The 26,884-nt window shown below is 46.1% G+C and overlaps 1 protein-coding gene and 1 non-coding gene across 2 annotated transcripts in view; both read left to right on the plus strand.

Annotated features, from left to right (window-relative positions):
* UVSSA (UV stimulated scaffold protein A) overlaps nt 1–26,884 on the plus strand; it is a 102,976-nt gene that overhangs the window by 17,067 nt on the left and 59,025 nt on the right. Inside the window, exon 7 of the mRNA XM_060233563.1 lies at nt 22,577–22,679. Coding sequence (XP_060089546.1) covers nt 22,577–22,679 — 103 coding nt within the window. The remainder of the gene's footprint in view (nt 1–22,576; nt 22,680–26,884) is intronic.
* Nucleotides 2,997–3,067, plus strand: TRNAM-CAU (transfer RNA methionine (anticodon CAU)). Its single transcript has one exon. It is a non-coding gene; the product is annotated as a tRNA-Met (tRNA).

Consider the following 26,884-nt stretch of genomic DNA (forward strand, 5'->3'; position numbering starts at 1 on the left):
TGCACCTTAAAAACTTGTGCTTTTCTTGTATATTTAAGTCTGGAATTTTACGAAATTCACTTTGATTTCCAACCTCAGGAGAAGTAGCTTGCAACAGTGTTCCCAGCTGTCATTTTAGCCTCACAACAACCTTCCCCCCCCCCACCCCATGGCGAGGTAGGGTAATGCGAGGGTGTGTGATTGTCCCAAGGTGTTTGAATCTGGGTCTCCCTGACCCTGGTCTGGCAGGCTGATCACTGCACCACACTGGGTCGAAAGGGTCTCGCTTTGTGGAAGCAGTTGAGCCGGATTTAGTAGCTAAGCTTTGTGTCCGCATTTTAGTGTTTCTGATAGTGGCCAGTCAGCTGCTCCTTTCTGCTTCCGCGGCTTTCTTGTAGAGCCCTTGTTCTTCTGTATGGTGTAGTGTTCCACATAGTCCGCTATCCTAGTCATTGGGGACTCCGCTTTTCCTGTTTTTAGCCTTGCATGCCACTGAGTTGGATTCCCATGTTCTTAAACCTGTAAGCCTTCAGCTCACTGTGCAGCTGGGGCAAGGGACACACAAGCAGTTCTCTGTTCCAAACTTATAAATGAATCAGTAAACTGGGGGAGAGTCTATTGCAGGGCTGTTGGGAGAACAGAAGACCTACGAGAATCCCCAGCCAGAGGGAGATCAGGCTGAGCCATTTGCCAGGTGCTCTTAGAATCATAGAATTGGAAGGAACCTCCAGGGTAATCTAGTCCAACCCCCTGCACAATGCAGGAAAAACAAACACCTCCCCCTAAATTCACAGGATCTTCATTGCTGTCAGATGGCCATCTAGCCTCTGTTTAGAAACCTCCAAGGAAGGAGAACCCACCACCTCCCGAGGAGGAAGCCTGTTCCACTGAGGAACCGCTCTAAACTCACAGATACCTCCCCCTAAATTCACAGGATCTTCATTGCTGTCAGATGGCCATCTAGCCTCTGCTTAAAAACCTCCAAGGAAGGAGAGCCCACCACCTCCCGAGGAGGAAGCCTGTTCCACTGAAGAACCGCTCTAACGGTCAGGAAGTTCTTCCTGATGTTAGAATCCTAGAATCATAGAGTTGGAAGGGACTTCCAGGGTCATCTAGTCCAACCCCCTGCACAATGCAGGGAACTCACAAACACCTCCCCCTCAATTCACAGGATCCTCATTGCTGTCAGATGGCCATCTAGCCTCTGCTTAAAAACCTCCGAGGAAGGAGAGCCCACCACCTCCCGAGGAAGCCTGTTCCACTGAGGAACCGCTCTAACGGTCAGGAAGTTCTTCCTTGAAGAAGTGGTGCAGGGTTCAACCAGATGAAGTTCAGGGGCATCCCATTGCTCCTTTCTGCCCACTCAGTGGCAGTAGTGTCACTTGCCACTCGCCCTTTGTGCTGTTGCCATCTCCTGCCCTGGCAGAAGGGTTGCTGCGCCTTGAGACGGTGTGACCGGGAGTTGGTTTTTCTTTTGCGGGTGCCCACTTCCGGGCTTGGGGGGTCCTGTGGCCGTCATCTCTTCTGAAGCCTTTCCACTCGAGAAGCTGCAGAACAAAGTTTGAGTCCAGTCCGGTTCCTTGAAGACCAACAAAGTTCAATCCTTTTGTGTGCATGCGCACTAATATCTGCATTGAGCATTATTATTTCATTACTTTGGGGGGAAAAGGAACAGGCCAAAAGCTTTTATTTTAACCGGGGGGTGGGGGCGGGGGCTGTACTTTTCAGAAGTGCTTGCCTGCGGAAGCTCACTTGGTTGGTCTTAAAAGTGCCTGACTGGACTCAGACTTTGTTCTGTTGCTTCAGAGCAGCACGGCTGCCCACCTGGGTTCCCTTGAGAAGCTGCTTTTCTTTTATTCATGGCCGTGTCTTGTTCCCGCCTTCCCTCTCTGGCTTAGCGACCAAGTGCTGACCCTCCTCCTCCCAGAGCCACCTTGAGCAGGGGAAGCTGGGACAAGATTGCATACAGAATCCAAACACCACGTCCATCCTGTGTCTCCCTCGTTCCCCCTCAAGGTGGCCAGTTTGGTGTAGTGGTTAAGTGTGTGGACTCTTATCTGGGAGAACCGGGTTGGATTCCCCACTCCTCCACTTTCACCTGCTGGGATGGCCTTGGTCAGCCATAGCTCTGGCAGAGGTTGTCCTTGAAAGGGCAGCTGCTGTGGGAGCCCTCTCCAGCCCCACCCACCTCACAGGGTGTCTGTTGTGGGGGAGAAAGGTAAAGGAGATTGTGAGCCGCTCTGAGACTCTCCGGAGTGGAGGGCGGGTTATAAATCCAATATCTTCATCTACCTCACAGGGTGTCTGTTGTGGGGGAGGAAGGGGAAGGAGATTGTGAGCCACTCTGAGACTCTTGGGAGTGGAGGGCGGGATATAAATCCAATATCTTCATCTACCTCACAGGGTGTCTGTTGTGAGGGAGGAAGGGAAAGGAGATTGTGAGCCGCTCTGAGACTCTTCGGAGTGGAGGGCGGGATATAAATCCAATATCTTCATCTACCTCACAGGGTGTCTGTTGTGGGGGAGGAAGGTAAAGGAGATTGTGAGCCGCTCTGAGACTCTTCGGAGTGGAGGGTGGGATATAAATCCAGTATCTTCATCTACCTCACAGAGTGTCTTTTGTGGGGGAGGAAGGTAAAGGAGATTGTGAGCCGCTCTGAGACTCTTCGGAGTGGAGGGCGGGATATAAATCCAATATCTTCTTCTTATCTTCTTCAAGACATTGTCTTTTTCTGAGGCCAAGTGTTTTCTTTCCTCCTCTTTGTTTGAATAGTTTGATTCACGTAGATCAAATATTCAGCAGCTGGTATGGACCGCGCTGCTGAATTTTGCAGCTAAATTTAAAGTTTCCTGCTACTTTTGAAGCCTTGAAAGCGGGAAAAAATTGTTTTTAGAGACTGAATAGAAACGTGCCAAATTATATTATAAATTAACTGGGGCTTGGAAGCTGAAGAACAGCAGTCAAATCATTCTTCAAAGGTTCTTCTCCATCATCATTTCCCCATCGTCATGGGGAGGGACGGTGGCTCAGTGGTATAGCATCTGCTTCATAAGCAGAAGGTCCCAGGTTCAATCCCTGGCATTGCCAACTAAAAGGGTCCAGGCAAATAGGCGTGGAAAACCTCAGCTAGAGACCCTGGAGAGCCGCTGCCGGTCTGAGTAGACAAGACTGACTTCGATGGACCGAGGGTCTGATTCAATATAAGGCAGCTTCATATGTTCGCCTATTCTGTAGTCTCAGCTCCATGGAGCATAGATTATTGACCAGAGTTTTGGGCTGTCGATTCAGATTATTTTATCATGTCATAGTTAACATAGTTAAGATTTTAGTGTTCATGATGTCCGAGACTCCATTATCTGGTGAACCCATAGTTGCTGTCATTTACTTGGGATTGGAGTTGCTAGATTGAATCGGAACTAAATTTATTGTTCACAGAAGGTATTTTTGTCACTAGAGCAGACCCTTCCGCACCCACCCACACCCCACACTGCAGCCCACTGATTTCCTCCCAATGCTGATTCTGGGGAGGGCGACCCTCAAGAACAGCATGGAAGACAACTTGGGAGTCTGCGACAGGATTTGGTGGGAATTACCACAGCCCTTCTGTTAACAGAAACTGTCGTCTGGATCCAGCCCATCCTCCGAATTAGGCCCTTGCGGGTTTTTTTTATAGTCAAAGGAATGTTATTTATGGTACGGCTGTTTTTAGCCAGGATATTCTGATGAGAGCTTTAGATTTCTCTCTGAGAATGTCTGTACGCTGGCATCATTAAATGCAGATGTTATTGGAACATCAAACATGTATTTAAATATTTTTCCAGAGTTAGGTAGCAGCGTTTTCTAGGAATTAATGAAATCATTTTTCTGAGAGTGTGATTCCAACCGCATACGGTTTTGTAGGTTCTAAAATGGATAACCGATTTGGATAGATTTTTCAGAATTACTCCAGTGGCCAGTAGAGGGCGTATATCCTACATTTGGACTCTCCTCCTGGGGATTTCATGTGCTCCTTCCTTCATTGGACAGCAGTTCAGGTGTTACAACCTGTTGACAGGTGACCAGTGGAATAGTATCCCTGTATCTTTCTCTCCAATGTAACATTAAAAAATTAGAATTGAAAAAATACTAATTAGTGAAAGAAGCTCTTATTGATGAACACATTTCTCTTAACACATTTCTCTGTTTTCCAAAAGACTTGCTAAACATAAGTGGTCCAGAATTGTTTATTACCATCAGTTATTATAAAATTATTACCACGCTGTCGTCTGTTAAGTCTGTGAACATTCACAGTTGCACAGTTTAATGCGTTTGCAGTGCTAAGAACACAACAGAAACACAGCGGAGCACATAATTATTCAAATGTGTGTTTTCCTTCTGTGCAAAGATGGTGGTGGTAGTACAAAATCTGTTTTGGGCAGCACTGAGAAGCTCCATGCCAGTGGTCCCTTTAAATAGGGACTGAGAAGCTCCCCTCAGCAGCAGGCTGCCCGTTTTAAGATGACAGCAGTTCTCTTCTGCGCCAGAGTACTGCAGAGAACAGGGAGCTTTCTGGCCTGCGTGAGAAGGAAAGAACCATGCAGCTGCTGCAGTGCGTAGAAGCTTTTCACGGTCCCAGGCACAGAATTGTGGTTTCTATGGAACTGAAAACAGAATGGCTGATCTGAACCAGTTCAGGCTTGGAGTTCAAAAGTGATATGGGGGGGGGGGGGGCGGAGTTAGTATGAATGTGCTGATAAACTGCACTTAATGCTACTTAGGAGGGATTTTTAAAGATATGTCAGGAAGGTAACCATGATATCTGATAACACCATGCACCAAAATAACAAAAAAAGGGGGGGGCATTCATTAATAGAAAAAAGTAAAACTGAGTTTAGACAGTGTCCATAAATATTGTTTGGCCAGCAGCTTTTCTGGAAAGGATGGGTTGAAATATCACAGGATTGCTACAAGATGTGATGGTATTGCTTTACTCTGCTAAGACCTCACCTGGAGTCTTGTGTTCAGTTTTGGGCACCACATTTTAAGAAGGATGTAGACAAGTTGGAACGGGTGCAGAGGAGGGCGACGAAGATGGTGAGGGGTCTGGAGACCAAGTCCTATGAGGAAAGGTTGAAGGAGCTGGGCATGTTTAGCCTGGAGAGGAGGCGGCTGAGAGGTGATATGATCACCATCTTCAAGTACTTGAAGGGCTGTCATCTAGAGGATGGGGTGGAATTGTTTTCTGCGGCCCTGGAAGGTAGGACCAGAACCGATGGGTTGAAATTAAATCAAAAGAGTTTCCGGCTCAACATTAGGAAGAACTTCCTGACCGTCAGAGCGATTCCTCAGTGGAACAGGCTTCCTCGGGAGGTGGTGGGCTCTCCTTGCTTGGAGGTTTTAAACAGAGTCTAGATGGCCATCTGACAGTGATGAAGATCCTGTGAATTTGGAGTAGGTATTTGTGGGTTTCCTGCATTGTGCAGGGGGTTGGACTAGATGACTCTGGAGGACCCTTCCAATTCTATGATTCTAAGTCACCCCTGTGAGAGCATATTGTGGTGTTATTTGTTAGCCTTCTTTGGGTGGTAACTAGGCATATTTCAGAACAGATCTGGAGAGTGAATGTAGACTTCCAAACCCTTCTACTTTAGATAAGGGCTATCTCCTCTCCTCTGAAGGCTTCTTCCCCCCTCTCTCAGCTCTCCTCTGACCTGATTTGTACCCTTGTCTGTTTCACCTTTTCTAAAAATGCCTCTCTTCCTCGTCTGGGTTTTCCTCCCTCCTATTCTTTTTATACAGGTTGCCCTCTGATGAGTTACTGTTTTAGGGCTCCATGCTTAGAGCCAGGCTTTGTTTCTAAGGTGTTTGTTCCCCTGCCAAGGCTTCTGGTCTAGCAGCTGTGGCTCAAGAGCAGTCAGAGTGCTGAATGGGGAACCAGGCCTCAGTCTGCCATGAAGCTCACCTGGATGAGGCTCTCTCTGTCAGCCCAATCTCAGGACTCTTGCAGGTATGAGGTAGGGCAGGAGGAGACCCAAAGAGAGGGCGGGTGGGTGGGGTAGGCAAGAAAGGGAATTCCCCAGAGCCAGAGTAAAGGCATTATTCCCTGAAGTCAGAGAAATCAAGCAATTTTTCTCGTCTTTTCAAGAGACGCTCAGATTGCACAGTGAAGCCCTGTTTTCGAAGGTGCGTCCTGCCTTTTCTTAAGACGGTTCACAAAACTCATGCTACGTAATGAAGTTAAAACCTTCTGATAGCCAGGCCAAATTGTGGCCTTAATAAACAGCACAAAACTCAAGAGCTGCCAACTGGACTGAGGGAACAGTTTCTAGTCCTGCATTTTGGAAGCAAGGTGCTCGGCATCGTGTTGCGAAGCAAGCTAAAACGTGGTTCCCGATAGACTTTCCAAGTTGACACTTGCAAGATGGTGGTTCCTCAGCGTGCTTGAGTGTTGCTGCAGAGAGCAAGGCTGTGATGGACAAGCTGAAGAAACTGCGGGCATCGTAAAGTCAGCAGTTAAATTTCTGCCTCTCGTCCCCCCCCCCCCCCTCACAGTTCCAGCATATCAGGCTGCTTTTGTGTGATGGGAGGCTCTCTTCAGTTCTTTGGAGGAAATGCAGTGAATTCATCTCAGCTTATATTTGAGTTTGGAACAGAATGAGTGTTTCTGGTCCCCATGTAACTGCTACTTTTTTAACAGAGGAAGGATTAAATAGGTTGTAGTTCATTCAATGGCCCATTTATATTTAGGATTAAAAGTGCAAAATAGACAATTCATAAAAAACAATCACTATTCCAGTAAGTCACTTCTTTGGCTCTCTACTGTTTGTTGTTTCAAAAGGTTTCTATACTCTCGTTAATGAGCACTGCATGATTTACTTGTATTTCCTCCATTTAAGATGACTTGGCTATATTTTATGTTCTTACCAAGTTCAAAATACATTCACATAAAGTTGTCTGTATGAATTGGTTCCACTGTGGTAAATATTAATTTCTTGGCCAAAAATCTACTCTCCTCTAGGAAAAAAAAAATATTTAGCTGGTTATGAGTAGACGCACATGAAATATTGGCATGGTGGAATAATTTGCAAGATCTCCCAGTGAGGGTATTAGCATATAAATAGCAGATGCAATGACGACCATCACAGCTGAGTACATTTAATTTTTAGTTTATAAGATAGAATGGGTTTTTAAATGCGTAGTCATCAAGCCTGCTGAAAGACAAATGAAGTTTAGAGTTCACTTCTCCGAGGATGCCTTACATCATGCTAGCGGAAGCAAAACGGATTCCGCCATAGAAGCACCTTAAGGAGTGGGAAAGGAGATGAAACATAACTGATGTGGTGGGACAAGGACTTCAGCTGCGAAACGTAAAACAACCCCAGATGCTTTAAACACACGTCTGTGACCTCTTGGCTTTCAGCCTCCTCAGATGTGGGCAGTCTGCAGCTCTAGCTCTGCCGGGTTGGTAGCTGTTACACCAGCACATACCATAACCCTCTTGTGATCCCTCCCCAACACAGCCAAAGGACAGTAATTGATGCAGGCAAGAACTCGCGTTAACATTGACAGCCATTTCCACAGCATTTCTGCTAACCACCGCCACCACCATACACCAATTGCGGTAGCCACTCACTCCTGAACGAGTTATTTCTTTGTGATAATAGCAGGAAGAAGAACTGCAGATTTATACCCCGCCCTTCTCTCTGAATCAGAGACTCAGAGCGGCTTACAATCTCCCATATCTTCTCCCCTCACAGCAGACACCCTGTGAGGTGGGTGGGGCTGAGAGGACTCTTCACAGCAGCTGCCCTTTCAAGGACAACTCCTGCCAGAGCTATGGCTGACCCAAGGCCATTCCAGCAGCTGCAAGTGGAGGAGTGGGGAATCAAACCCGGTTCACCCAGATAAGAGTCTTTGAACCTAAGAAGAAGACCGTAGATGTATACCCCGCCCTTCTCTCTGAATCAGAGTCTCAGGCTTACATCTCCCATATCTTCTCCCCCCACAACAGACGCCCTGTGAGGTGGGTGGGACTGGAGAGGGCTCTCACAGCAGCTGCCCTTTCAAGGACAGAGTCTCAGAGCAGCTCACAATCTCCTTTCCCTTCCTCCCCCACAACAGACACCCTGTGAGGTGGGTGGGGCTGAGAGGGCTCTCCCAGCAGCTGCCCTTTCAAGGACAACTCCTGCCAGAGCTATGGCTGACCCAAGGCCATTCCAGCAGGTGCAAGTGGAGGAGTGGGGAATCAAACCCTATAGTGTTGGTACAACTTTGTTTGCTTATCCTCCCCTGCACTATGCATGATCAGTCTGTCCGCCTTTAATACCTCATCTCTCTTACCAGTAGATCAAGAATGGGTCACTGTGTTAGTCTGTCTGCAGCACCTTGAAGACTAACAAAATTTGAGGCAAGGGGTGGAGCTTTCATGAGTCGCTGCTCATTTCTTTAGATATTCTGTGGGTATCAGATATTCGTATATCTGAAGAAGTGACTGCAGTGACTGACAAAATCATAGAGTTGGAAGGGACCTCCAGGGTCATCTAGTTCGACCCCCTGCACAATGCAGGAAGCTCACAAACACCTCCCCCTAAATTCACAGGATCTTCATTGCTGTCAGATGGCCATCCAGCCTCTGTTGAAAAACCTCCAAGGAAGGAGAACCCACCACCTCCCGAGGAAGCCTGTTCTACTGAGGAATCGCTCTAACGGTCAGGAAGTTATTCCTGATGTTGAGCCGGAAACTCTTTTGATTTAATTTCAACCTGTTGGTTCTGGTCCTACCTTCTGGGACCACAGAAAACAATTCCACACTATCCTCTATAGGACAGCCCTTCAAGGACTTGGAGATGGTGATCATATCACCTCTCAGCCACCTCCTCTCCAGGCTAAACACGCCCAGCTCCTTCGACCTTTCTTCATAGAACTCGGTCTCCAGACCCCTCACCATCTTCGTCACCCTCCTCTGGACCTGTTCCAGCTTGCCTAGATCCAGCTTATCTAGATAAAAACTCATCCACTGCCACAAATGTTGTTAGTCTTTGGGGTGCTGCTGGCCTCTTGCTCTTTTTCTGTTTTCCTTTTGAAGATGCTTCTAAAGTATTGACTGCAGAAAATCCAACCTGTCTTCATATTGGCGGCAGCAGGTCGTGATTGAACTTGCCCTTCAAACTGGAATGGCAACCCGTGATAAAACCGCGGCTTCCAGTTCTGCCTTGGAGGGCAAGTTGTGATTTGCTACAAAGTGTGTTATATTGAAAAGAATTCCTAGGCATTTGTAGTATTTTGCTGTGTGTATCACAGCCTTGGATAATAACATTGAAGGTGTCCAATCAAAATTCCTACAGAAAATTCTGGGATTCCCAAAGTGCGTACCATATGTAGTTTTGTGTTTAGAAGCAGGGACGAATCTTGTGGAAACACAAGCATGGCTAATGTCACTTAAATACTGGCTACGGCTACATTTCCACTCTGACTCAGAGAGCCTTTTATATCAACTGCTCTCAGAATCTAATTTGTCAAATTGGCTAGTATTTATTGAGAGGAAAATAAAATCTGTGGGCATTGATTTAGATTCACTTCTTATGCTATCCTTAAAAGAAGCTTTTTTTGAAACTTAAGCTCAGAATTCTAGATATTGAAATGCAAATGTTATACAGCCTGGCCAAGAAGTCCTGCTCCCCGCTGAATTTCGAACTTCCTCTCTCAGTAGGGAAATTAGCGTCGTATTTCTCCTCTCTGCAAGCTCCACAGCAACGGCGTGCGTTCTCGTTAACAAGATGTAATGCATTACCATCTGCTATCCTATTTGGTAGAATTAACAGGATTGAGTACTCTAATAGACACTGTCTTTGTAATTCCAAGTATATTGAAACTATTTCCCATGTATTACTGAACTGTCCTCTTTATGATGATATTCGTTGTATATACTTGAAAGATATCTTAGCAGATATGTTGGGCTGTGCTGATTCAGGCAAAGTCCACAAACTTTTAAATGACACTTGCGCTGAGGTAACTTTAATGGTGGCTAGATTTCTCCAACAGGCCATGGAAATACGACAGAGAATGGTTCTGGAATGACCACATTTTATTTGTTTTAATTATTTAATTTGGCTAAACTCGACTCATATATATTTTACTTATTTTATGTATTTTAGCTCCCTATATACTCTATAATCTAGGATTTTATATTATTTATATTGCTATTTTACTGCTAAATCTGTTTTATGCCAATAAAGGCTTGCTATTTGCTATATTTGATTTGCTACAAAACGGGCGGACCATACTATATTTTGGCATTACATACGATAAACGGAGAGACCCCGTGTTAAGGATTTACAGACTGAGATCTGCCAGTGGATTTTGCTGTGTTCCCCTCCTGTCCAGCAGTCTCTTCCCATCCTGGGGAAGTTGATTGCCAGGGTCACAGGACCTGTGTGGATTAACAACCGTGTGAATCAGGGGGCTCCACTAAGATGGGGGAAGGAGGAGCCAATCACCCTTCTGCATCACTGCAGCCCCTGACCCACGCAGCCGTTTGTTCATTCAGGTCCTGCAACCCTGCGGTAGATTTGCTCCGTGTCTGATTTGCTCCATGTTGGAAGAGATTGCTGAGATTCAGGGGAGCGTGGCAAAGATCTGGAATCTTGGAGCCACAAACGGCCACTGAATCGGATTCCCAGAGACCTGGGGTTTGTTGTAAAAGCTCAGAAAGGCAGGTGACCAAACTGAACTGCGTGGCAGTGGGCCAGGAATCAACCTGTTCAGCAGAGAAGGATCTATTTCAGCCGGCGCTTGTCTCGCCTCGTCTTTGAGCAAAAGTGTGCAAAGTGAGCATATCAAGAGTCTCGTCCATGCAGGCTGCTGACATGCTTAACAAGTTATTTGTATGATTAGCTCTGCCAAGACGCTCCCACTGAGAATACCACATTGCACATCTGATTAAGTTGGCTTTCGTTCCTGAAAGCTTATGCCACAATACATTTTTGAAGGTGTCCTGATGCTCTTTGATGTAGGACAGGGATGCAAATTTAAATGCAGAGGCCGTCGAAAACAACACAGTGCAAACAGGCAAGTATGTGACTCAGATTTGCGTTAGGGCACACATCAGATTTTCACCCATGGTCCTGATCTGGGGGAAGCAAAGTACTTTTAGGAAGTGGGTGGGTCCAGCTGGAACTTCTGTCCCGCAGGCCTTCTGACTGAACACTGGCTGTGCAGATCTGCCACCGGTGTTTGTTTTATTGTCACACTCTTTCCCGGCATATGTTTTAAATCCCTCCTCTTGTTCCTTGCACTTGGGCTGCTTCTCTGTCTGTGTCGTTCCGCCTCCCACGGTGGCCATTTTTGATTGGCTCCGCCTCCCTTGGCAGCCATTATTGCACCCGCCACCCTGTGATCGAATGTCAAAGGTGTCCATGGGATCAAAAAGCCTGCGGACCTTGCTCAAACCTTAACACCACAATGGCCAGTAGTCAGTAGGCGCTTGGGTCATGGAAGTCAGGTGGTTGCTGGTGGGGCTAGGGGTTGCCAAGTCCAATTCAAGAAATATCTGGGGACTTTGGGGGTGGAGCCAGGAGACATTAGGGGTGGAGCCAAGATCAAGGCTGTGACAAGCACAATTGAACTCCAAAGGGAGTTCTGGCCCTCACATTTAAAGGGACGGCACACCTTTTCAATGCCTTCCTTACATAGGAAATAATGAAGGATAGGGGCACCATCTTTCGGGGCTCATAGAATGGGACCCCCTGGTCCAATCCTTTTGAAACTTGGGGGGTATTTTGGGGAGAGGCACTAGATGCTGTACTGAAAATTTGGTGCCTCTACCCCAAAGAACAGCCCCCCCAGAGCCCCAGATACCCGCAGATCAATTCTCCATGATTTTCTATGGGAATAAATCTCCCTAGGGAATAATAGAGTTCCCAGCAGACATTTCCCTCCCCTCCCCCCGCTTTCTGACGACCCTGAAGCAGGGGGAGGATCTCCAAACCGGGGGATCCCCTGCCCCCACCTGGGGATTGGCAGCCCTAGGTGGGGCTGACCCCGATGAATCTTCCACCAAAGGCCAAAATGTCCCTGCAAAGTGCACTGCCTCCTCCCCTGTGCCTTCCCTAACAGAAACCACGTACAGCTCCAATATGACATAATGGTTAAAAGCAGGGCTTTTTTTTTAAAGCAGGAACGCAGTTCCGGCTGGCTTGGTGTCAGGGGATGTGGCCTAATATGCAAATAAAGTTCCTGCTGGGCTTTTCCTACAAAAAAAAGCCCTGGTTAAAAGTGTCAAGACTAAGATCTGGGAGACCCAAGTTCGAATCCCCACTCTGCCATGGAAACTCGCTGGGTGAACTTGGGCCAGTCAACTCTCACAGCTCACCTGTGTCATATGGTGGTTGTGAGGAAAAAAACAGGAGAGGAGAATGATATAAGCCACTTTTTAAAATTTCTTTACATCATTTCTAGTCCATCTTTCTCGTGTGGACTCGAGAGTGAGACGATATAGTTGACGGAATGGAACATTCAGGAAGCAATGCAGTAGGATTAGGGTTGTAGAACTAATAAAAAAAATCTAGAAGCAAAACTGAAGCAAAGCGTAAATATTAACATGACACATTAAATGACACATTAAAATATATATTTTTGGCCACTGTATGACACAGATACCGATTTCGCACACAGCTTACCTTGCAGTCACGTTCCCCTTCTCTGTGCAGCGTCCGTTGGATTTCCCACTATCTGCGCCGGAGTTACACGAAATGTCGCGGTTTTCGCGTAGCAAACATAAACCGCTAAAATCCAGTTTACGTTCGCTAAGCGAAAGCCGCGGCACTTCCTGTAACTCCGGCGCAACTAGTGGGAAATCCGACGGACGCTGCGCAGAGAAGAGGAACGTGACCGCTGGGTAAGCTGTGTGCGAAATCGGTAAGAGTGTTGGACTGGATGGGCCATTGGCCTGATCCAACATGGCTTCTCTAATGTTCTTATGTGACACAGAGGGTTGGACTGGATGGGCCATTGGCCTGATCCAACACGGCTTCTCTTATGTTCTTATGTGACACAGAGTGTTGGACTGGATGGGCCACTGGCCTGATCCAACATGGCTTCTCTTACGTTCTTATGTGACACAGGGTGTTGGACTGGATGGGCCACTGGCCTGATCCATCATGGCTTCTCTTATGTTCTTATGTGACACAGAGTGTTGGACTGGATGGGCCACTGGCCGGATCCAACATGGCTTCTCTGATGTTCTTATGTGACACAGAGTGTTGGACTGGAGGGGCCATTGGCCTGATCCAACATGGCTCCTCTTATGTTCTTATGTGTGACACAGAGTGTTGGACTGGAAGGGCCATTGGCCTGATCCAACAGGGCTTCTCTAATGTTCTTAATGCTGCAAAGATTACATAGTAAGATGCCAGTTTCAGCAACACAGTAGTATGAACCAGAGTCCCCAATAATTTATCTAAGTAACTTGTGAATTATTTAGTGCAGTGCAACTTTATTGACGGCATGGAAATGCCCTCTTGAATAATTTAGTTTTTCTTAAGTTGTAGAAGGCCCCGGAGAGTCGGGAGCCTTCCTGACATCCTCAGGCCGGCCGTTCCTTGAGTGGGGGCCACAGTGGAGAAGGCCTGTGTACAGGCGGTTGTGGATTTTGCCCATTTGTAGATTGACACCTGCAGAAGGCCTTCCTGAGATGAATGAAGCGATCATGGCAGAGCATAGGGGGAGAGGTGGCCCTGCAGATAGGAGGGGACAAGGCCATAAAGGGCTTTGTATGTGATAGCCAGTACCGAATTAAGCCCAGTAAGTAATGGGCAGCCAGTGGAGTAACCACAGAATGGGAGTAATGTGTATGTTCCATCTATATAGGAACATATGAAGCTGTCTTATACTGAATCAGACCCTCAGTATTGTCTACTCAGACTGGCCGCGGCTCTCGAGGGTCTCCAGCTGAGGTTTTTCACACCTACTTGCCTGGACCCTTTTTAGTTGGAGATGCCAGGGATTGAACCTGGGACCTTCTGCTTACCAAGCAGATGCTCTACCACTGAGCCACCGTCCCTCCCAATAATAACCAAGCTGTGACTTTCTGCACAGCTGGGGTTTCTGAACTGATTTTGAGGGGAGACCAATGTGCAGTGCATTAGTCTAGTCTCGATGTCACCATGACGTGCGTCCCTGGGGCCAGATCAGCTGTATCAAGGTAGAGGGCCATCTTTCAGGCTAGGCTGAGTTGGGAGAGAGCTGTTGGGGTCCCCAGTGGGGAGAAATGTTGGATATAAATAAAGTAATAAATAAATTGAAGGCTGGCAATACTGCCTACCAATCCCTGCAGTGTGAGAGAGCACTTGTCTCTTAAAGCTGCAGGGATTGTTTCTGTTTGTTTTTTAAAATTGTAGATTCTTTTGCAAACCTGGGGTGTTTTTCAGGTTTGGATAAAGATCTCTCTTTGTCTGTTCACCGTTCCAGTCTGGATTTGTCTGCTGAGCTAGCAGTGTTGAAAATTAAATATATTTAAATCATGCATGAGTGGAACAGCACAAATTTTTGCAGTGCCCAAGTTGCCTCTGGTGGTTGGGGAGGTGAGGGATTTTTTCTTGTTCTTCTCTGTATAGCATTTTGGATTGTTCCCAAGGGTCCCTCCAAACCTTCATAAACAGTGAGGAGGCACCAAAACCCGCCTAGTTTCAAATGTGCTGTTTCTGGGTAAGGTGGTAGAGAGAGCAGTAGCCAAGCAGCTTCCAGGTCTTTTTGGATGAGGCCTCCATCCTGGATTGCTTCTGCTCTGGCCGCACGGGATCGAGACCGTGCTGGTCACCCTCAAAGATGATCTCCACAGACACCTGCATCAAGGTGGGCTGGCGCTGCTGTTGCTTTTGGATTTGACAGCAGCGTTCGACACGGTTGACTATGATCTCATGACCCACCACCTTGCTGACATAGGGATATGGGGGATTGCTTTACAATGGCTTTTTCCCTTTCTCCTTGGTCAGGGACAGAGGGTGGCACTCAGAGAGAGTGTGTCCCTTCAATACCCACTGAAATGCAGAGTGCCGCAGGGGGCGATTCTCTCTCTGATGTTGTTTAACATCTGTATGTGCCCCCTTGTAGTGTGCTGATGACACCTAGCTCGGGCTGCCTAACGGTAGCTCTCCAGATGTTTTTTGCCTACAACATCCATCAGCCCCAGCCAGCATGGCCAATGGCTGGGGCTGATGGGAGTTGTAGGGCCAAGGGTGGCCAACGGTGGCTCCAGATGTTTTTTGCCCACAACTCCCATCAGCCCCAGCCAGCATGGCCAATGGCTGCGGCTGATGGGAGTTGTAGGCAAAAAACATCTGGAGAGCTACCGTTGGCCACCCCTGACCTAGCTCTTATCTGTTGATGGAAGGCCGGCCAGACTCCACCCCAGGTAATTTGGACAGGGCACTGGGAGCTATGGCTGGATGGTTACAGCAGAGCTGGTTGAGATTAAATCCTGTATCTGAGTCATGGGGATTTGGGATCAGGAATCCAGCTTCTGGTGCTTGGTGGGGCGCCTCTGATGCCAGTGCCGAGGGCAAGAAGCCTTGGGGTGATCTGGATGCATCTCTTTCTATGGAGGTCCAAGTTGCTGTTGTTGCCAGGTCTACCTTTTATAATCTGAGGCAAGACAGGCAGCTTGTACCCAATTTCTCCTCCCAGGGCTTAGCTACAGTGATCCATGCAGTGGTCATAAGAACATAAGAGAAGCCATGTTGGATTAGGCCAACGGCCCATCCAGTCCAACACTCTGTGTCACACAGTGGCAAAAATTTTTATATATACACACACACTGTGGCTAATAGCCACTGATGGACCTGTGCTCCATATTTTTATCTAAACCCCTCTTGAAGGTGGCTATACTTGTGGCCGCCACCACAAGTCACTTCCAGGTTGGACTGCTGTAAGTCGCTCTTTGTGGGGCTGCCCTTGAACCTGACGCGGAAACTTCGGCTAGTGCAGAATGTGGTGGTGCTTGTGTGGGCATACGTCCAGCTGGTGCTGAGCCAACTGCACTGGCTACTGATTGAGTACCACAACGGCTTCAAGGTTATGGTGTTCATCTTTAAAGGCTTACACAGCCTGGGACCATCATACCTTCAGTACTGTCTCTCCATATATATGCCCTAGAGAGCCTTACACTCTGCAGACCAGCACCTAATGGTAGTCAATGGCCCAAAAGATGTCCACTTTGCTTTGATCAGGGCCAGGGCAGAAAAAGCCCGGAACGTGCTTCCAACTGAAATCAGAGCCCTGTAGGGCTTGTTACAGTTCTGCAGGGCATGTAAAATGGAGCTGTTCTACCCAGGGCTTTTTTTTTTTAACAGGAACGCACGGAACGCAGTTCTGGCTGGCATGGTGTCAGGAGTTTGGCCTAATATGCAAATGAGTTCCTGCTGGGCTTTTTTCTACAGAAAAAGCACCCTGTTTTGACCATCTCAGCCTCCCCCCTGCCCCTAGCAAGCTTACAGATGTTTGTGGTCCAACAGGCAGTACGTTGGACTGTCCTGAGCAATGTATGTTTTGCTGCCCTCTTGGTTTAGTAACTGTTTTAAATATATCGTTATTGTATTTTATTTATGCTGTTAGCTGCCCTGAGCCCACCATGGGATAGGGTGGGATATAAGTGGAATGAATAAATAAATAAATAAACTTGCTGACTTTACGCTAGTGTAGGACCAACCCATGGTTTTTAAATAAGCAGTTCAGAGGCACCTGCGTGCCTTTTTTTTCTAAGCAATTACCTTAACAAATGAAGAATAATATCAACTGTTTAAAGTGATACGAGAGCCAGCCCTTTTATATCAGAGGGCTTAATTCCTCATAGTTAGCCAAGCAGTTAAATTTTTTTTCTTACAGGAAATACAGAATTTAATAAAAAAAGGGATCCTTTTTGAATTCAAGGATGCAGACAATAAGCATAATATTTTATGAAAATGACCCCCATATTTAAAATCTGGCATTATGCATTGTAGCACCAAGTCCACATCTACCTTTTAGAAAATTAAAACACATAAATTCTGTTTAGTGTTTGATATGCGGTGCTCTAGCTGAAAGCTATAATGGCCCTAAAACCTTGGGTTGCTTTTCACCTTTCATAAATTCCTGGGTAGATTCTATACAAAAAATAATTTTCAGCTCTGTGGCTCATTGTTATTCAAACGTGATTGATCGTCGTCATTTACTCAGTGAGCAAGTTAAGTGCTCCTGTCATTTCCAAAGAGTATAATTGGGACGTTTCACAGGTCAGCGCTAGTGACAGGTTTCCCTTTTGATTAGTGTTGGACTGATAACAAAAATTACACTTTCCCATGATTAATGCTTCCTGTAGTGCCTAAATGCACAACTCATGGATTGTGCCTAAACAAAGTGAATTTGCATCTGATTATTCCTCAGCAGAGCTTTGTGAGGGTCTCAGAGTTGGAGCCCCTGCAAGGAGGCAGAGATGTCGACGCTTCGGGTTTTGCCTCGGGCTCTTGCGCCTGCGGGATTATCAGATGGACTATTTTTCTGTGCGCGATGCTTTCGAAATCCTAGTTCTCAGCATGTTTATAGTCAAAAAACTAGGAAAATTTAGGAAGTCTTGAAAAACGTTTAACTATTTCAAGTTTGGCTATTAGATTTTCTTATGCATATGCCATATTCTACAGACAACTTTATTAACTGCAGACATAATCTTTAGCCTAAGGAAGTCTTGCTGGTCAAATAATAAAAGAAAATCCTGCAGGCCCCGTTCTTGGTTTGAAAATGATTCTAAGCTAACTACCTCTCCCTTTACCTGCCTGGGAAACAAGCCTGCTGGTTAAATATGCCTCGGTGTTCCTGTTTTGTGGAACATTTTACAGACTGTTATATTGCAACAGAAAGGCTCCAAATAATTTGTTTTGAATGTGTAGGAAGCTCTGCACGGGAGTATTCTCTGCCTGTGCTCAGATTTTCAAGCCTTCTGTCTGTCCAGTTGCAGGTGTCCAAGTGCCTTCCTGATAAGTGTTTGAACAGAAGAAACGCTCTAAATTTTGGTCTGAATTGCTGCTGTTTCCTACAGATCCCTAAATACCAGCTTCCCCCAAAAACCTTTCCAAGATTAAGGCTAATGGGATGTTTTCTACAGAGAGCAGTTGATAAATATGTGCGGAGGGAGGGGACTGTGGTTCTTGAGAGAGAAAGAGAGAAAATAGCTTCGGTATCTCAGTACCTCGCTGTAGGGTGATCCGCTGTACTAAGTATGATTGAATAGTGGCTTCATTTCCTGTAGGAAATTAACGGACATGCGCGCATAGGGTGCTTTTATGCGTGCACAGTAGCAAAGTCTGTCTTGGGTGGCGCACATTGGGAGTTAAGACGAGCAGAACTGGAGCCCTGTCCTGGATAGTGCAGGGAAGCCTGATCTCATCAGAGCTTGGAAGCTAAGCAGGGCTGATCCTGGCAAGTGCTTGCGAAGGGAGACCTCCAAGGAATACTAGGGCTGGGGTGCAGAGGCAGGGAAATATCAAACCACCTCTCTGAAAAGTATCCTAACCTCACTAGGGGTTGCCAGAAGTCACCGTGACTTCCAGGCATACAAATGCACGTGTGCACGCGCACACTTTTGAAAAATAAGTGGAGCTGGAGGTAGGTCGATTTGACTTATATTAATCTACGTACCAGAAATATAATATATATATATATATATATATATACATACACACACACACACACACACTGTGGCTAATAGCCACTGATGGACCTCTGCTCCATATTTTTATCCAATCGCCTCTTGAAGCTGGCTATGCTTGTAGCCGCCACCACCTCCTGTGGCAGTGAATTCCACATGTTAATCACCCTTTGGGTGAAGAAGTACTTCCTTTTATCCGTTTTAACCCGACTGCTCAGCAATTTCATCGAATGCCCACGAGTTCCTGCATTGTGAGAAAGGGAAAAAAGGACTTCTTCCTCTGCTTTCTCCATCCCATGCATAATCTTGTAAGCCTCTATTATGTCACCCCACAGTCGACGTTTCTCCAAGCTAAAGAGCTCCAAGCGTTTTAACCTTTCTTCATAGGGAAAGTGTTCCAACCCTTTAATCATAATCTAGTTTCCCTTTTCTGGACTTTTTCCAGTGCTATAATATCCTTTTTGAGGCGCGGTGACCAGAATTGCACACAGTATTCCAAATGAGACTGCACCATCGATTTATACAGGGGCATTATGATACTGGCTGATTTGCTTTCAGTTCCCCTCCTAATAATTCCCAGCATGGCGTTGGCCTTTTTTAAATTGCAATCGCACACTGTCTTGCTAAATGCCGCCCACCCCCATGGGAAGCCACCCCCCCCGCAGTGTCCCCCAGCCACACACCCAGTACACGGCTGGCTTAGGCAGAAGTCCTTAATCAGTAGATGCCTCAGGGTGCTTGCCAAGTTTTCCTGCCTCTTCCCACCCCCCCCCCCCCCGCATTCTGTTTCTTTATTTATCGATTTATATGACTGTTTTTAAAAAGTAATCAGAGACAAATGTTTTTATTTATTCATTTATTTTAAAACTGCCGTGACTCTAGCGTGAGGGCTACCAGAACATGGGTTGAGTCTGTCCTGCCTCCGGACCTGGCAAGCCCAGCTTCTGCCTTCCTCCCTGCCACTAATCAGCTCTATTGAAAGAAGCGTAATGCATATGCAGGTGGGGAAAAAAGACTTCCTTGCAGCTCATTAGAGACAGTCCCCCCCCCTCAAAAAAATCCTGTTCAGTCCCAGTGACCGGATGACCCAGTTCTGCATCCAGCCTAACACACACATACAGACACAGAACCGTATAAGTGCACAAACTGAGAACGAATGCCGTATTTTATATTTGTTTCTTGTCTGTGAAAGGCAACCCTTTCTTTAACTGTGAGGTCTAACATGTTTTCAGTCCATATGCCAGTATGTGGCATAGCTGTTCCTTTCCCCTTCGGAAGAACTTTTCGCTTAACTGTTTCCGAGGGTCATAATATCTAGAGCCCTTGTCCTTTCAAGAGGTTCCAGGAAGAAGAGATGACCCCGGCATTGCAGTAAGCGGTTTAGATCTAGTCTAAAATTAATTTGCCTTTTAACTTCTGACGTGTCAGAATACGTGTGTCCGATTTGCTCTTGGCCACTTACATCTCCTGAGTCTGATAGTGGGGGAGTCTACTAAGCATCTGTTAACTGTAAATAATATTATGATGATGATTATTATTAATTTAATTTGAGGTCTAAAGAAGTACAATGTTTCTTGCTATAGTGCTTTCTGAATTTGGATGTTGAGTTGCACGTTCCAGTTCTCCCCTTGTTCTTCAGTTATAGGTTTGAGGTCAGGTTTCAAAGAGGCCCATCAAGGTTTGTGTCCTTTTAGTGATGATTCTATAACAGGGGCTGCAAACACGTCAGAGCCAAATCTGGAAGGAAGGCAGTGGGCTGAGCGCAGGTAAAACCAGTGACTGCAGAGGGGGAGGATCATATCCCTGCTTGAAATCTCTGAAAGGTTTAATAATGTCTTCGTTTAAGCAGCAGCATTAATGAAATTATATCAAATGACGCTCATGTCAGCCATGTGAAAGATTCTCCTGCTATTTACTTTTTTTTAGCATTCCACAGTTAAGAATGATACATTTACACATCAGTCTCCAAGTCTGACATGTTTATTTGCCTCTCTGTGGAATTGAATCCAAAAAAATGAACATATGAACATATGAGGCTGCCTTATACTGAATCAGACCTTTGGTCCATCAAAGTCAGTATTGTCTTCTCAGACTGGCAGCGGCTCTCCAGGGTCTCAAGTCTCCAGGTTTTTCACAGCTATTTGCCTGGACCCTTTTTTGGAGATTCCGGGGATTGAACCTGGGACCTTCTGCTTCCCAAGCAGATGCTCTACCACTGAGCCACCGTCCCTCCCCTGGTGACCAGATGGACTTAACTTGTCTCTGTTTGGTCTTTGAATCTGTTAAAACATCTTCATTATGTTAGATGGTAACCATAAAAGCCAAGCTTGTTATTTCTGAATCTGAGAAGTGTCTTAATGATGTTGCATGCTAATTTACTGCTCAACCTCTCCCTATACGTATAGGCTGGTAAATTTCATTTCATTGTATCTGAGGAAGTGGAAATACCATGAATAAAACTTTGTTGGTCTTAAAGGTGCTACTGAACTCATACTTTTGTTCTGCTGTTGCTCCATAGCATTAGTCGTACGTGTGTAAAATGGGTCAAATTGCTGGTATAACTCAGTTTTTGCTGTTGCTTTTGCTACAGAACGCACTATCACAGTTTGATCAAAAGGATTCCTGTATCAGGCCCTTTTGATTCTAGAACTGTTGAAAGAGCTTGTATTAAATCAGGGAAATCGCTGTGATCCCATCATAGTTGAATAGCCAAGGATGCCTTTAGATGTCAAGGTGGATTTTGTCTGTCTGTCGCTTTCCAGCTCAACTTTTTGTTATGGTTTATGGTTGCAACAATGCATTCATAACATTTGGTGCACTTGTTTAAACTTCGTTTCAATTGTCACCGATTGCGGACTCTCAGTTCTGAAATGGTAATTTAAGGGTTGGTTTGGTGAACTGCACAGTGAAGATTTTGCTGCCCTGGTCAATTTCGTCACCCCTCCCGGAATCTTAACCGTTAATGTGTTTGAGCACTTTGCCAGTGTGCTGCTGAGCAGACGAGATACTTCACTTAAAAATATAATCAGGATATTGTGATTTTTGTGGCTCTTCCTTGCTTACATTTTTTAAGCGCAGCACATTTCTTTTGAGTTTTGAAACCTGTGGTGTAAGAGAGCGTCCTTTGCATTGTTTCTGTAAATATCTTTGAAAAATCCAGGCGGGTTTCTGTACTAAACTGTGGGAGTAGCACACTGCAGGGGTGTTTTCTTGAACTGATGCAGCCAGAGTGGTGTGTGTGTGTGCATGTGTGTGTGAAGCAGGTCACAGAGCAATAAAAAGTGACGGACATAACATTTATGAATATGCGAAACTTCTAACATGCATTTCTGTTGTGCTTTTATCTGTTGATGGGATGCTTGCTGTGCATATTCTTCATACCCCGTAGATGCCAGGAATTCTTTGATTTCCTGGAAGGAGGGAATGGAGGGTGGCTCTCTGTTTGGCCCCTGCTGTCTCCAGTTGGGGGAACCCTGTCAGCAGGGACTGGGAAGAGCCTTTTTCTTCCTGGGGTCCTGAAGCCGGTGGACTCGGTGACACGTAGCTGGCTATGCGGCAGCCTTCTGCTTTTCCGTTCGGGAGGCCTCTGCAGTAAAACCACCAAAAAAAAATCGAGTAAAGAGTTGTGCGTGCCAAGGAGATCTCAGGTATCCCAGCAACTTCCCTGACAAATTGTGAGCTTCTAGGTGAAGCGTGATTTTACAGATACTGAAAGTGTACCTAAATATCCTTGCGCATGGTTTTTTTCTTTTTTCACATCTTAACAATGAAATCAATATGGCGTGGGGAGAAATGCTGGGGATCACCTGAGATGGCATGGTGGCCCTTCACTGACCAGAAGCAAAATTGAACGATAGCCCTGTCCTAATAGAGGCATTTGCGTCCTTCAGTCGCTCAGCTGTATATTTACACTTTGGCTTTGGTGCTTTGATGTGTCGTTGCAGCTGAAAGCCTCTGACGATAGCAGTGATGATGAGGATTTTGTGGAAGTCCCTGCGAAGGAGGGCTATGAGCCTTGCATTCCGGACCACCTTCGGGAGGAGTACGGTGAGTTTGCCCAGCTGTGGGAAGCTTCACACGCACCCCCCCATACACACCCCCCACACCCCCGTGTGTTGCTGCAGCAGCAGCAGAGTAAATAAGCAGCCATTATGAGGTAATAAACTGACCGGGCGCACGGCTAATCTCTCTGATTGCTCTGAGGAAATCTTGACACAGAGAGGGGAGTAAAGAAAAACAAATATTCTCCAGGAGGCAGCTTGGGCCAGGGGCTCGCTTTGTTTCCTCCTGTTCCACGGTGGCTTTGAACCAAGACCTCGGGAGCAGCGGTTTATGCGTGTGTGATGTTTCAAAAGGAATAGCTGTTTATTCAGGTGCATAATACAAGATACGTATTGGTGACCTGCAACGGCTCATGGTCACTTGATGTGGAACAGGATGGAATTTGCATTACGTACTTCCAAGGATGCTCTTAGTGGAGCCAATATTAGACCAGGCTGCTGAAAGCCACTGCCTGTGACTCAGCCACAACCCCATATAGCGATCCTAAGAACAGTGGAAGGGAAAGAGAGAGAGAGTTTCCTACAATTCCTATTTACATATGTTGGTCTTTTCTTTATCGATATGCTCCTTAACCGAAGGTCTTGAGCAAAATCAGTATTTTGCAAACACTATAGTCCTCGTTATTTGTTCAAATTCTGGGGTTTGGAATGATGTTTGGCTGCATTTACTGCATTTATTCAGCAGCTTCCCAAGGGCTTTTTTGTGCCACTACACTTGAAAGCTACACAGCTTTCTGTCTGTTACAGAAAGAGAAAATAGTTCAAGAAGATGTTGTTCTTTGTTTCACCCCATCATCGGGGAGCTTGCAAAAATGCTGCCGTTTGCCAGGGGCCTCAACTCGCTCCCTGACTGCAGGAAGATCAAAATCTATATTATATTATGTAGATTATTGCCCTGTGTCTTCTGTGTTTGTCATTTCTGGAGAGACCTGGAGTCCTACATGAACTAGCCATGTTTGGGGAATGTTCATTTTTTTGTGAACATCTGTCCAGGTTATTTGGTTCAAAAACATTGGTGTTAACTCAAAGCAAAGGAGTTAATTATCCTTTCCCCTCTTATCCTACACCCTCCCCCTGACAACATGAGTTAAAATAGCCTTTTTGCCTTCATGCGTATCTCCAAATCCCAATCGGAATGGAATCGCCATTAAGATGTGCACTCTCATTAATGATCCTTAAAATTCTATATACTTTATTCTTTATCTAAAATTAACTACCGTATATTTAAGCCAAATAACCTTTATCTCTTCAATCTTTGTTCTAACCATATAGCATCTGTGGAAAGCCTTTTAGTGAGCTGAATGGCATGGTTTGATTTTTGTTACAATAAATCGTATCGCTCAAGATAAATGGGTTTTGTGCAGGACTGAATTTTTTTCAGGTTCTGAAGCCTGGCAGCAAAGGCCTTGTGCACATAAAAGCTCCTACCCAGAATTAAGCCTTGTTGGTCTTAAAGGTGCCTGACTGGACACAAACTTTCATAGAATCATAGAGTTGGAAGGGACCTCTAGGGTCATCTAGTCCAACCCCCTGCATCATGCAGGAAACTCATAAACACCTCCCCCTAAATTCACAGGATCCTCATTACTGTCAGGTGGCCATTTAGCCTCTGTTGAAAGACCTCCAAGGAAGGAGAATCCACCACTTCCCGAGGAGGAATCCTATTAGAATCACAGAAGAGTTGGAAGGGACCTCTAGGGTCATCTAGTCCAACCCCCTGCACAACGCAGGAAACTCACAAATACCTCCCCCTAAATTCATAGGATTGTCATCGCTGTCAGATGGCTATCTAGCCTCTGTTGAAAAACCTCCAAAGAAGGAGAGCCCACCACTTCCCGAGGAGGAAGCCTGTTAGAATCATTGAAGAGTTGGAAGGGACCTCTAGGGTCATCTAGTCCAACCCCCTGCACCATGCAGGAAACTCACAAACACCTCCCCCTAAATTCACAGGATCTTCATTGCTGTCAGATGGCCATCTAGCCTCTGCTGAAAAACCTCCAAGGAAGGAGAGCCCACCACCTCCTGAGGAAGCCTGTTCCACTGAGGAACTGCTCTCACGGTCAGGAAGTTCTTCCTAATGTTGAGCCGGAAACTCTTTTGATTTAATTTCAACCCATGGGTTCTGGTCCTACCTTCCGGGGCCACAGAAAACAATTCCACCCCATCCTCTAGATGACAGCCCTTCAAGGACTTGAAGATGGTGATCACATCACCTCTCAGCCGCCTCTTCTCCAGGCTAAACGTCCCCAGCTCCTTCGACCTTTTTTCATAGGACTTGGCCTCCAGACTTTGTTCTGTTGCTTTAGACCAACAGGGCTGCCCACCTAAAATCAAAACTACCATCATTTTAATGCATTGAGGAAAAAGATGGGTTGGATCCTGTGGACATTCCCCTAATTTGAAAAGCAATGATCTCGTCTTACTCTCCCATCGGGTGGCTTATGGTCTGTGAGGCCCCCCCCCCCAAGTAATGCCTTTTGTCGTGTCCCAAAGAAGGAGGCAAAGGAAGCTCCTCTTCTGCCAGAAGAGCATCTGTAGCAGCTTTGGGTCCTGTGGAAGGGATTTCCCCGACGGGGGCTCTTCCTTCCCACTGGTGCCTTTGTTTTGTTTTAGAGGGAAGCTCTGCTGTTGAACATATGAAGCTGCCTTATACTGAATCAGACCCTCGGTCCATCAAAATCAATACTCAGGCTGGCAGCGGCTCGCCAGGGTCTCAAGCTGGGGTTTTTCACACCTATTTGCCTGGACCCTTTTTTGGAGATGCCAGGGATTGAACCTGGGACCTTCTGCTTACCAAGCAGATGCTCTACCACTGAGCCACCGTCTTTCCCCTTTAGTGGCTCTCCAGGGTGTCTAGCTGAGGTTTTTCACACCTACTTGCCTGGACCCTTTTCAGTTGGAGATGCCAGGGATTGAACCTGGGACCTTCTGCTTCCCAAGCGGATGCTCTACCGCTGAGCCACCGTCCCTCCCCTGAGGGAGGTGGGGGAGGCAAGAGGGGGAACAGTCCAACCCTGTGTGCTTAGCTGTAGATGCGAACTGGGGGAAACCTGCATTGAATTGTTTTAATTACCATTTATACAGTCTGTGTAATATGAATCCTTTAAGAGTCCAGAAGTTTTACTTATTCACAATCCTGCTGATTAATCAGGTGGAAATTTTAAGGTGTGCTTAAAGCGTTCATTGATTAATGACGCCAATTAATCAATTAAAAATGGTGGCCCTGATTTAACTGTAAGGTTGAGAGCTTTCCGTCCAACATAATCTTTGCTTTCGTGCTGATGAGGGCATTTCTGTTCTTGGAGTGTTCTCAAAACTCTGCTGGGCTGGGAGAGGAAGAAAGCGGGAATCTGTTTGGCTTTATTTTCCGCAGATTGCGGGCCTGTCCCCCAGTCAGTGAAGTGCTTCTTCCCTGGTAGTCTTTATTTTTCCCTTTTGGGCCTTGCCTTCATCTGACAACTAAAAATTAATCTCAGACTTCAGCCTTCCCATGCTAAAAAAATTTTAATCACAGAACAATACTTAACAAGTGTTTCGTTCTTCTTAAATAATTCATTCCTTATATGTCATCTGATTTAGCCCTCATAATTAGGTCTGACACAGGATGCCGTCCGCATGCCGCATGGTCAGAAAGAAGGTGAAGGTTGGCTTTGCCCATTTGCTTGCCGCCACCCCCCCCCCCCCCCCCCCCGACCATCAATTTCACCCTGTGGGGTGGCGCTTCCCATTCTTGCTGGTGTCATGTCTAAAGCGTCAGGATTGTTTTCTAGTGGGGCGATGTTAGAAAAAGGCACTGGTGTTTTTGTTTGGATGCGATGTTGCAGAAAGTAACACACCAGAAGATAAAGATAGAATTAAGTGGGATCTGAACATGCTGAAAAAGTGAGCGGAAGTGAACAAGATGCAATTTAACAAGGATAAGTGCAGAGTTCTGCATCTCAGTAACAAAAATAAGAAACACACATTCTGAATGGGAGTGCACTTCTGGGAGTACAGGTGGACCGTAAGTTAAATATGAGCAGCCAATGTGATGCAGCGACAAAAAAGGCTAATGTGATCCTGGTGTGTATCAACCGACACATAACATCCAAATCATAAGGTGTCATAGTCACACTGTGCACTGCATTGGTCAGGCCGCACCTGGAGTATTGTGTGCAGTTCTGGAGGCCTCACTTCAAGAAGGATGCGGAC

The sequence above is a fragment of the Heteronotia binoei genome, chromosome 3 (assembly GCF_032191835.1).
Source record: "Heteronotia binoei isolate CCM8104 ecotype False Entrance Well chromosome 3, APGP_CSIRO_Hbin_v1, whole genome shotgun sequence".
Taxonomy (NCBI): Eukaryota; Metazoa; Chordata; class Lepidosauria; order Squamata; family Gekkonidae; genus Heteronotia; species Heteronotia binoei.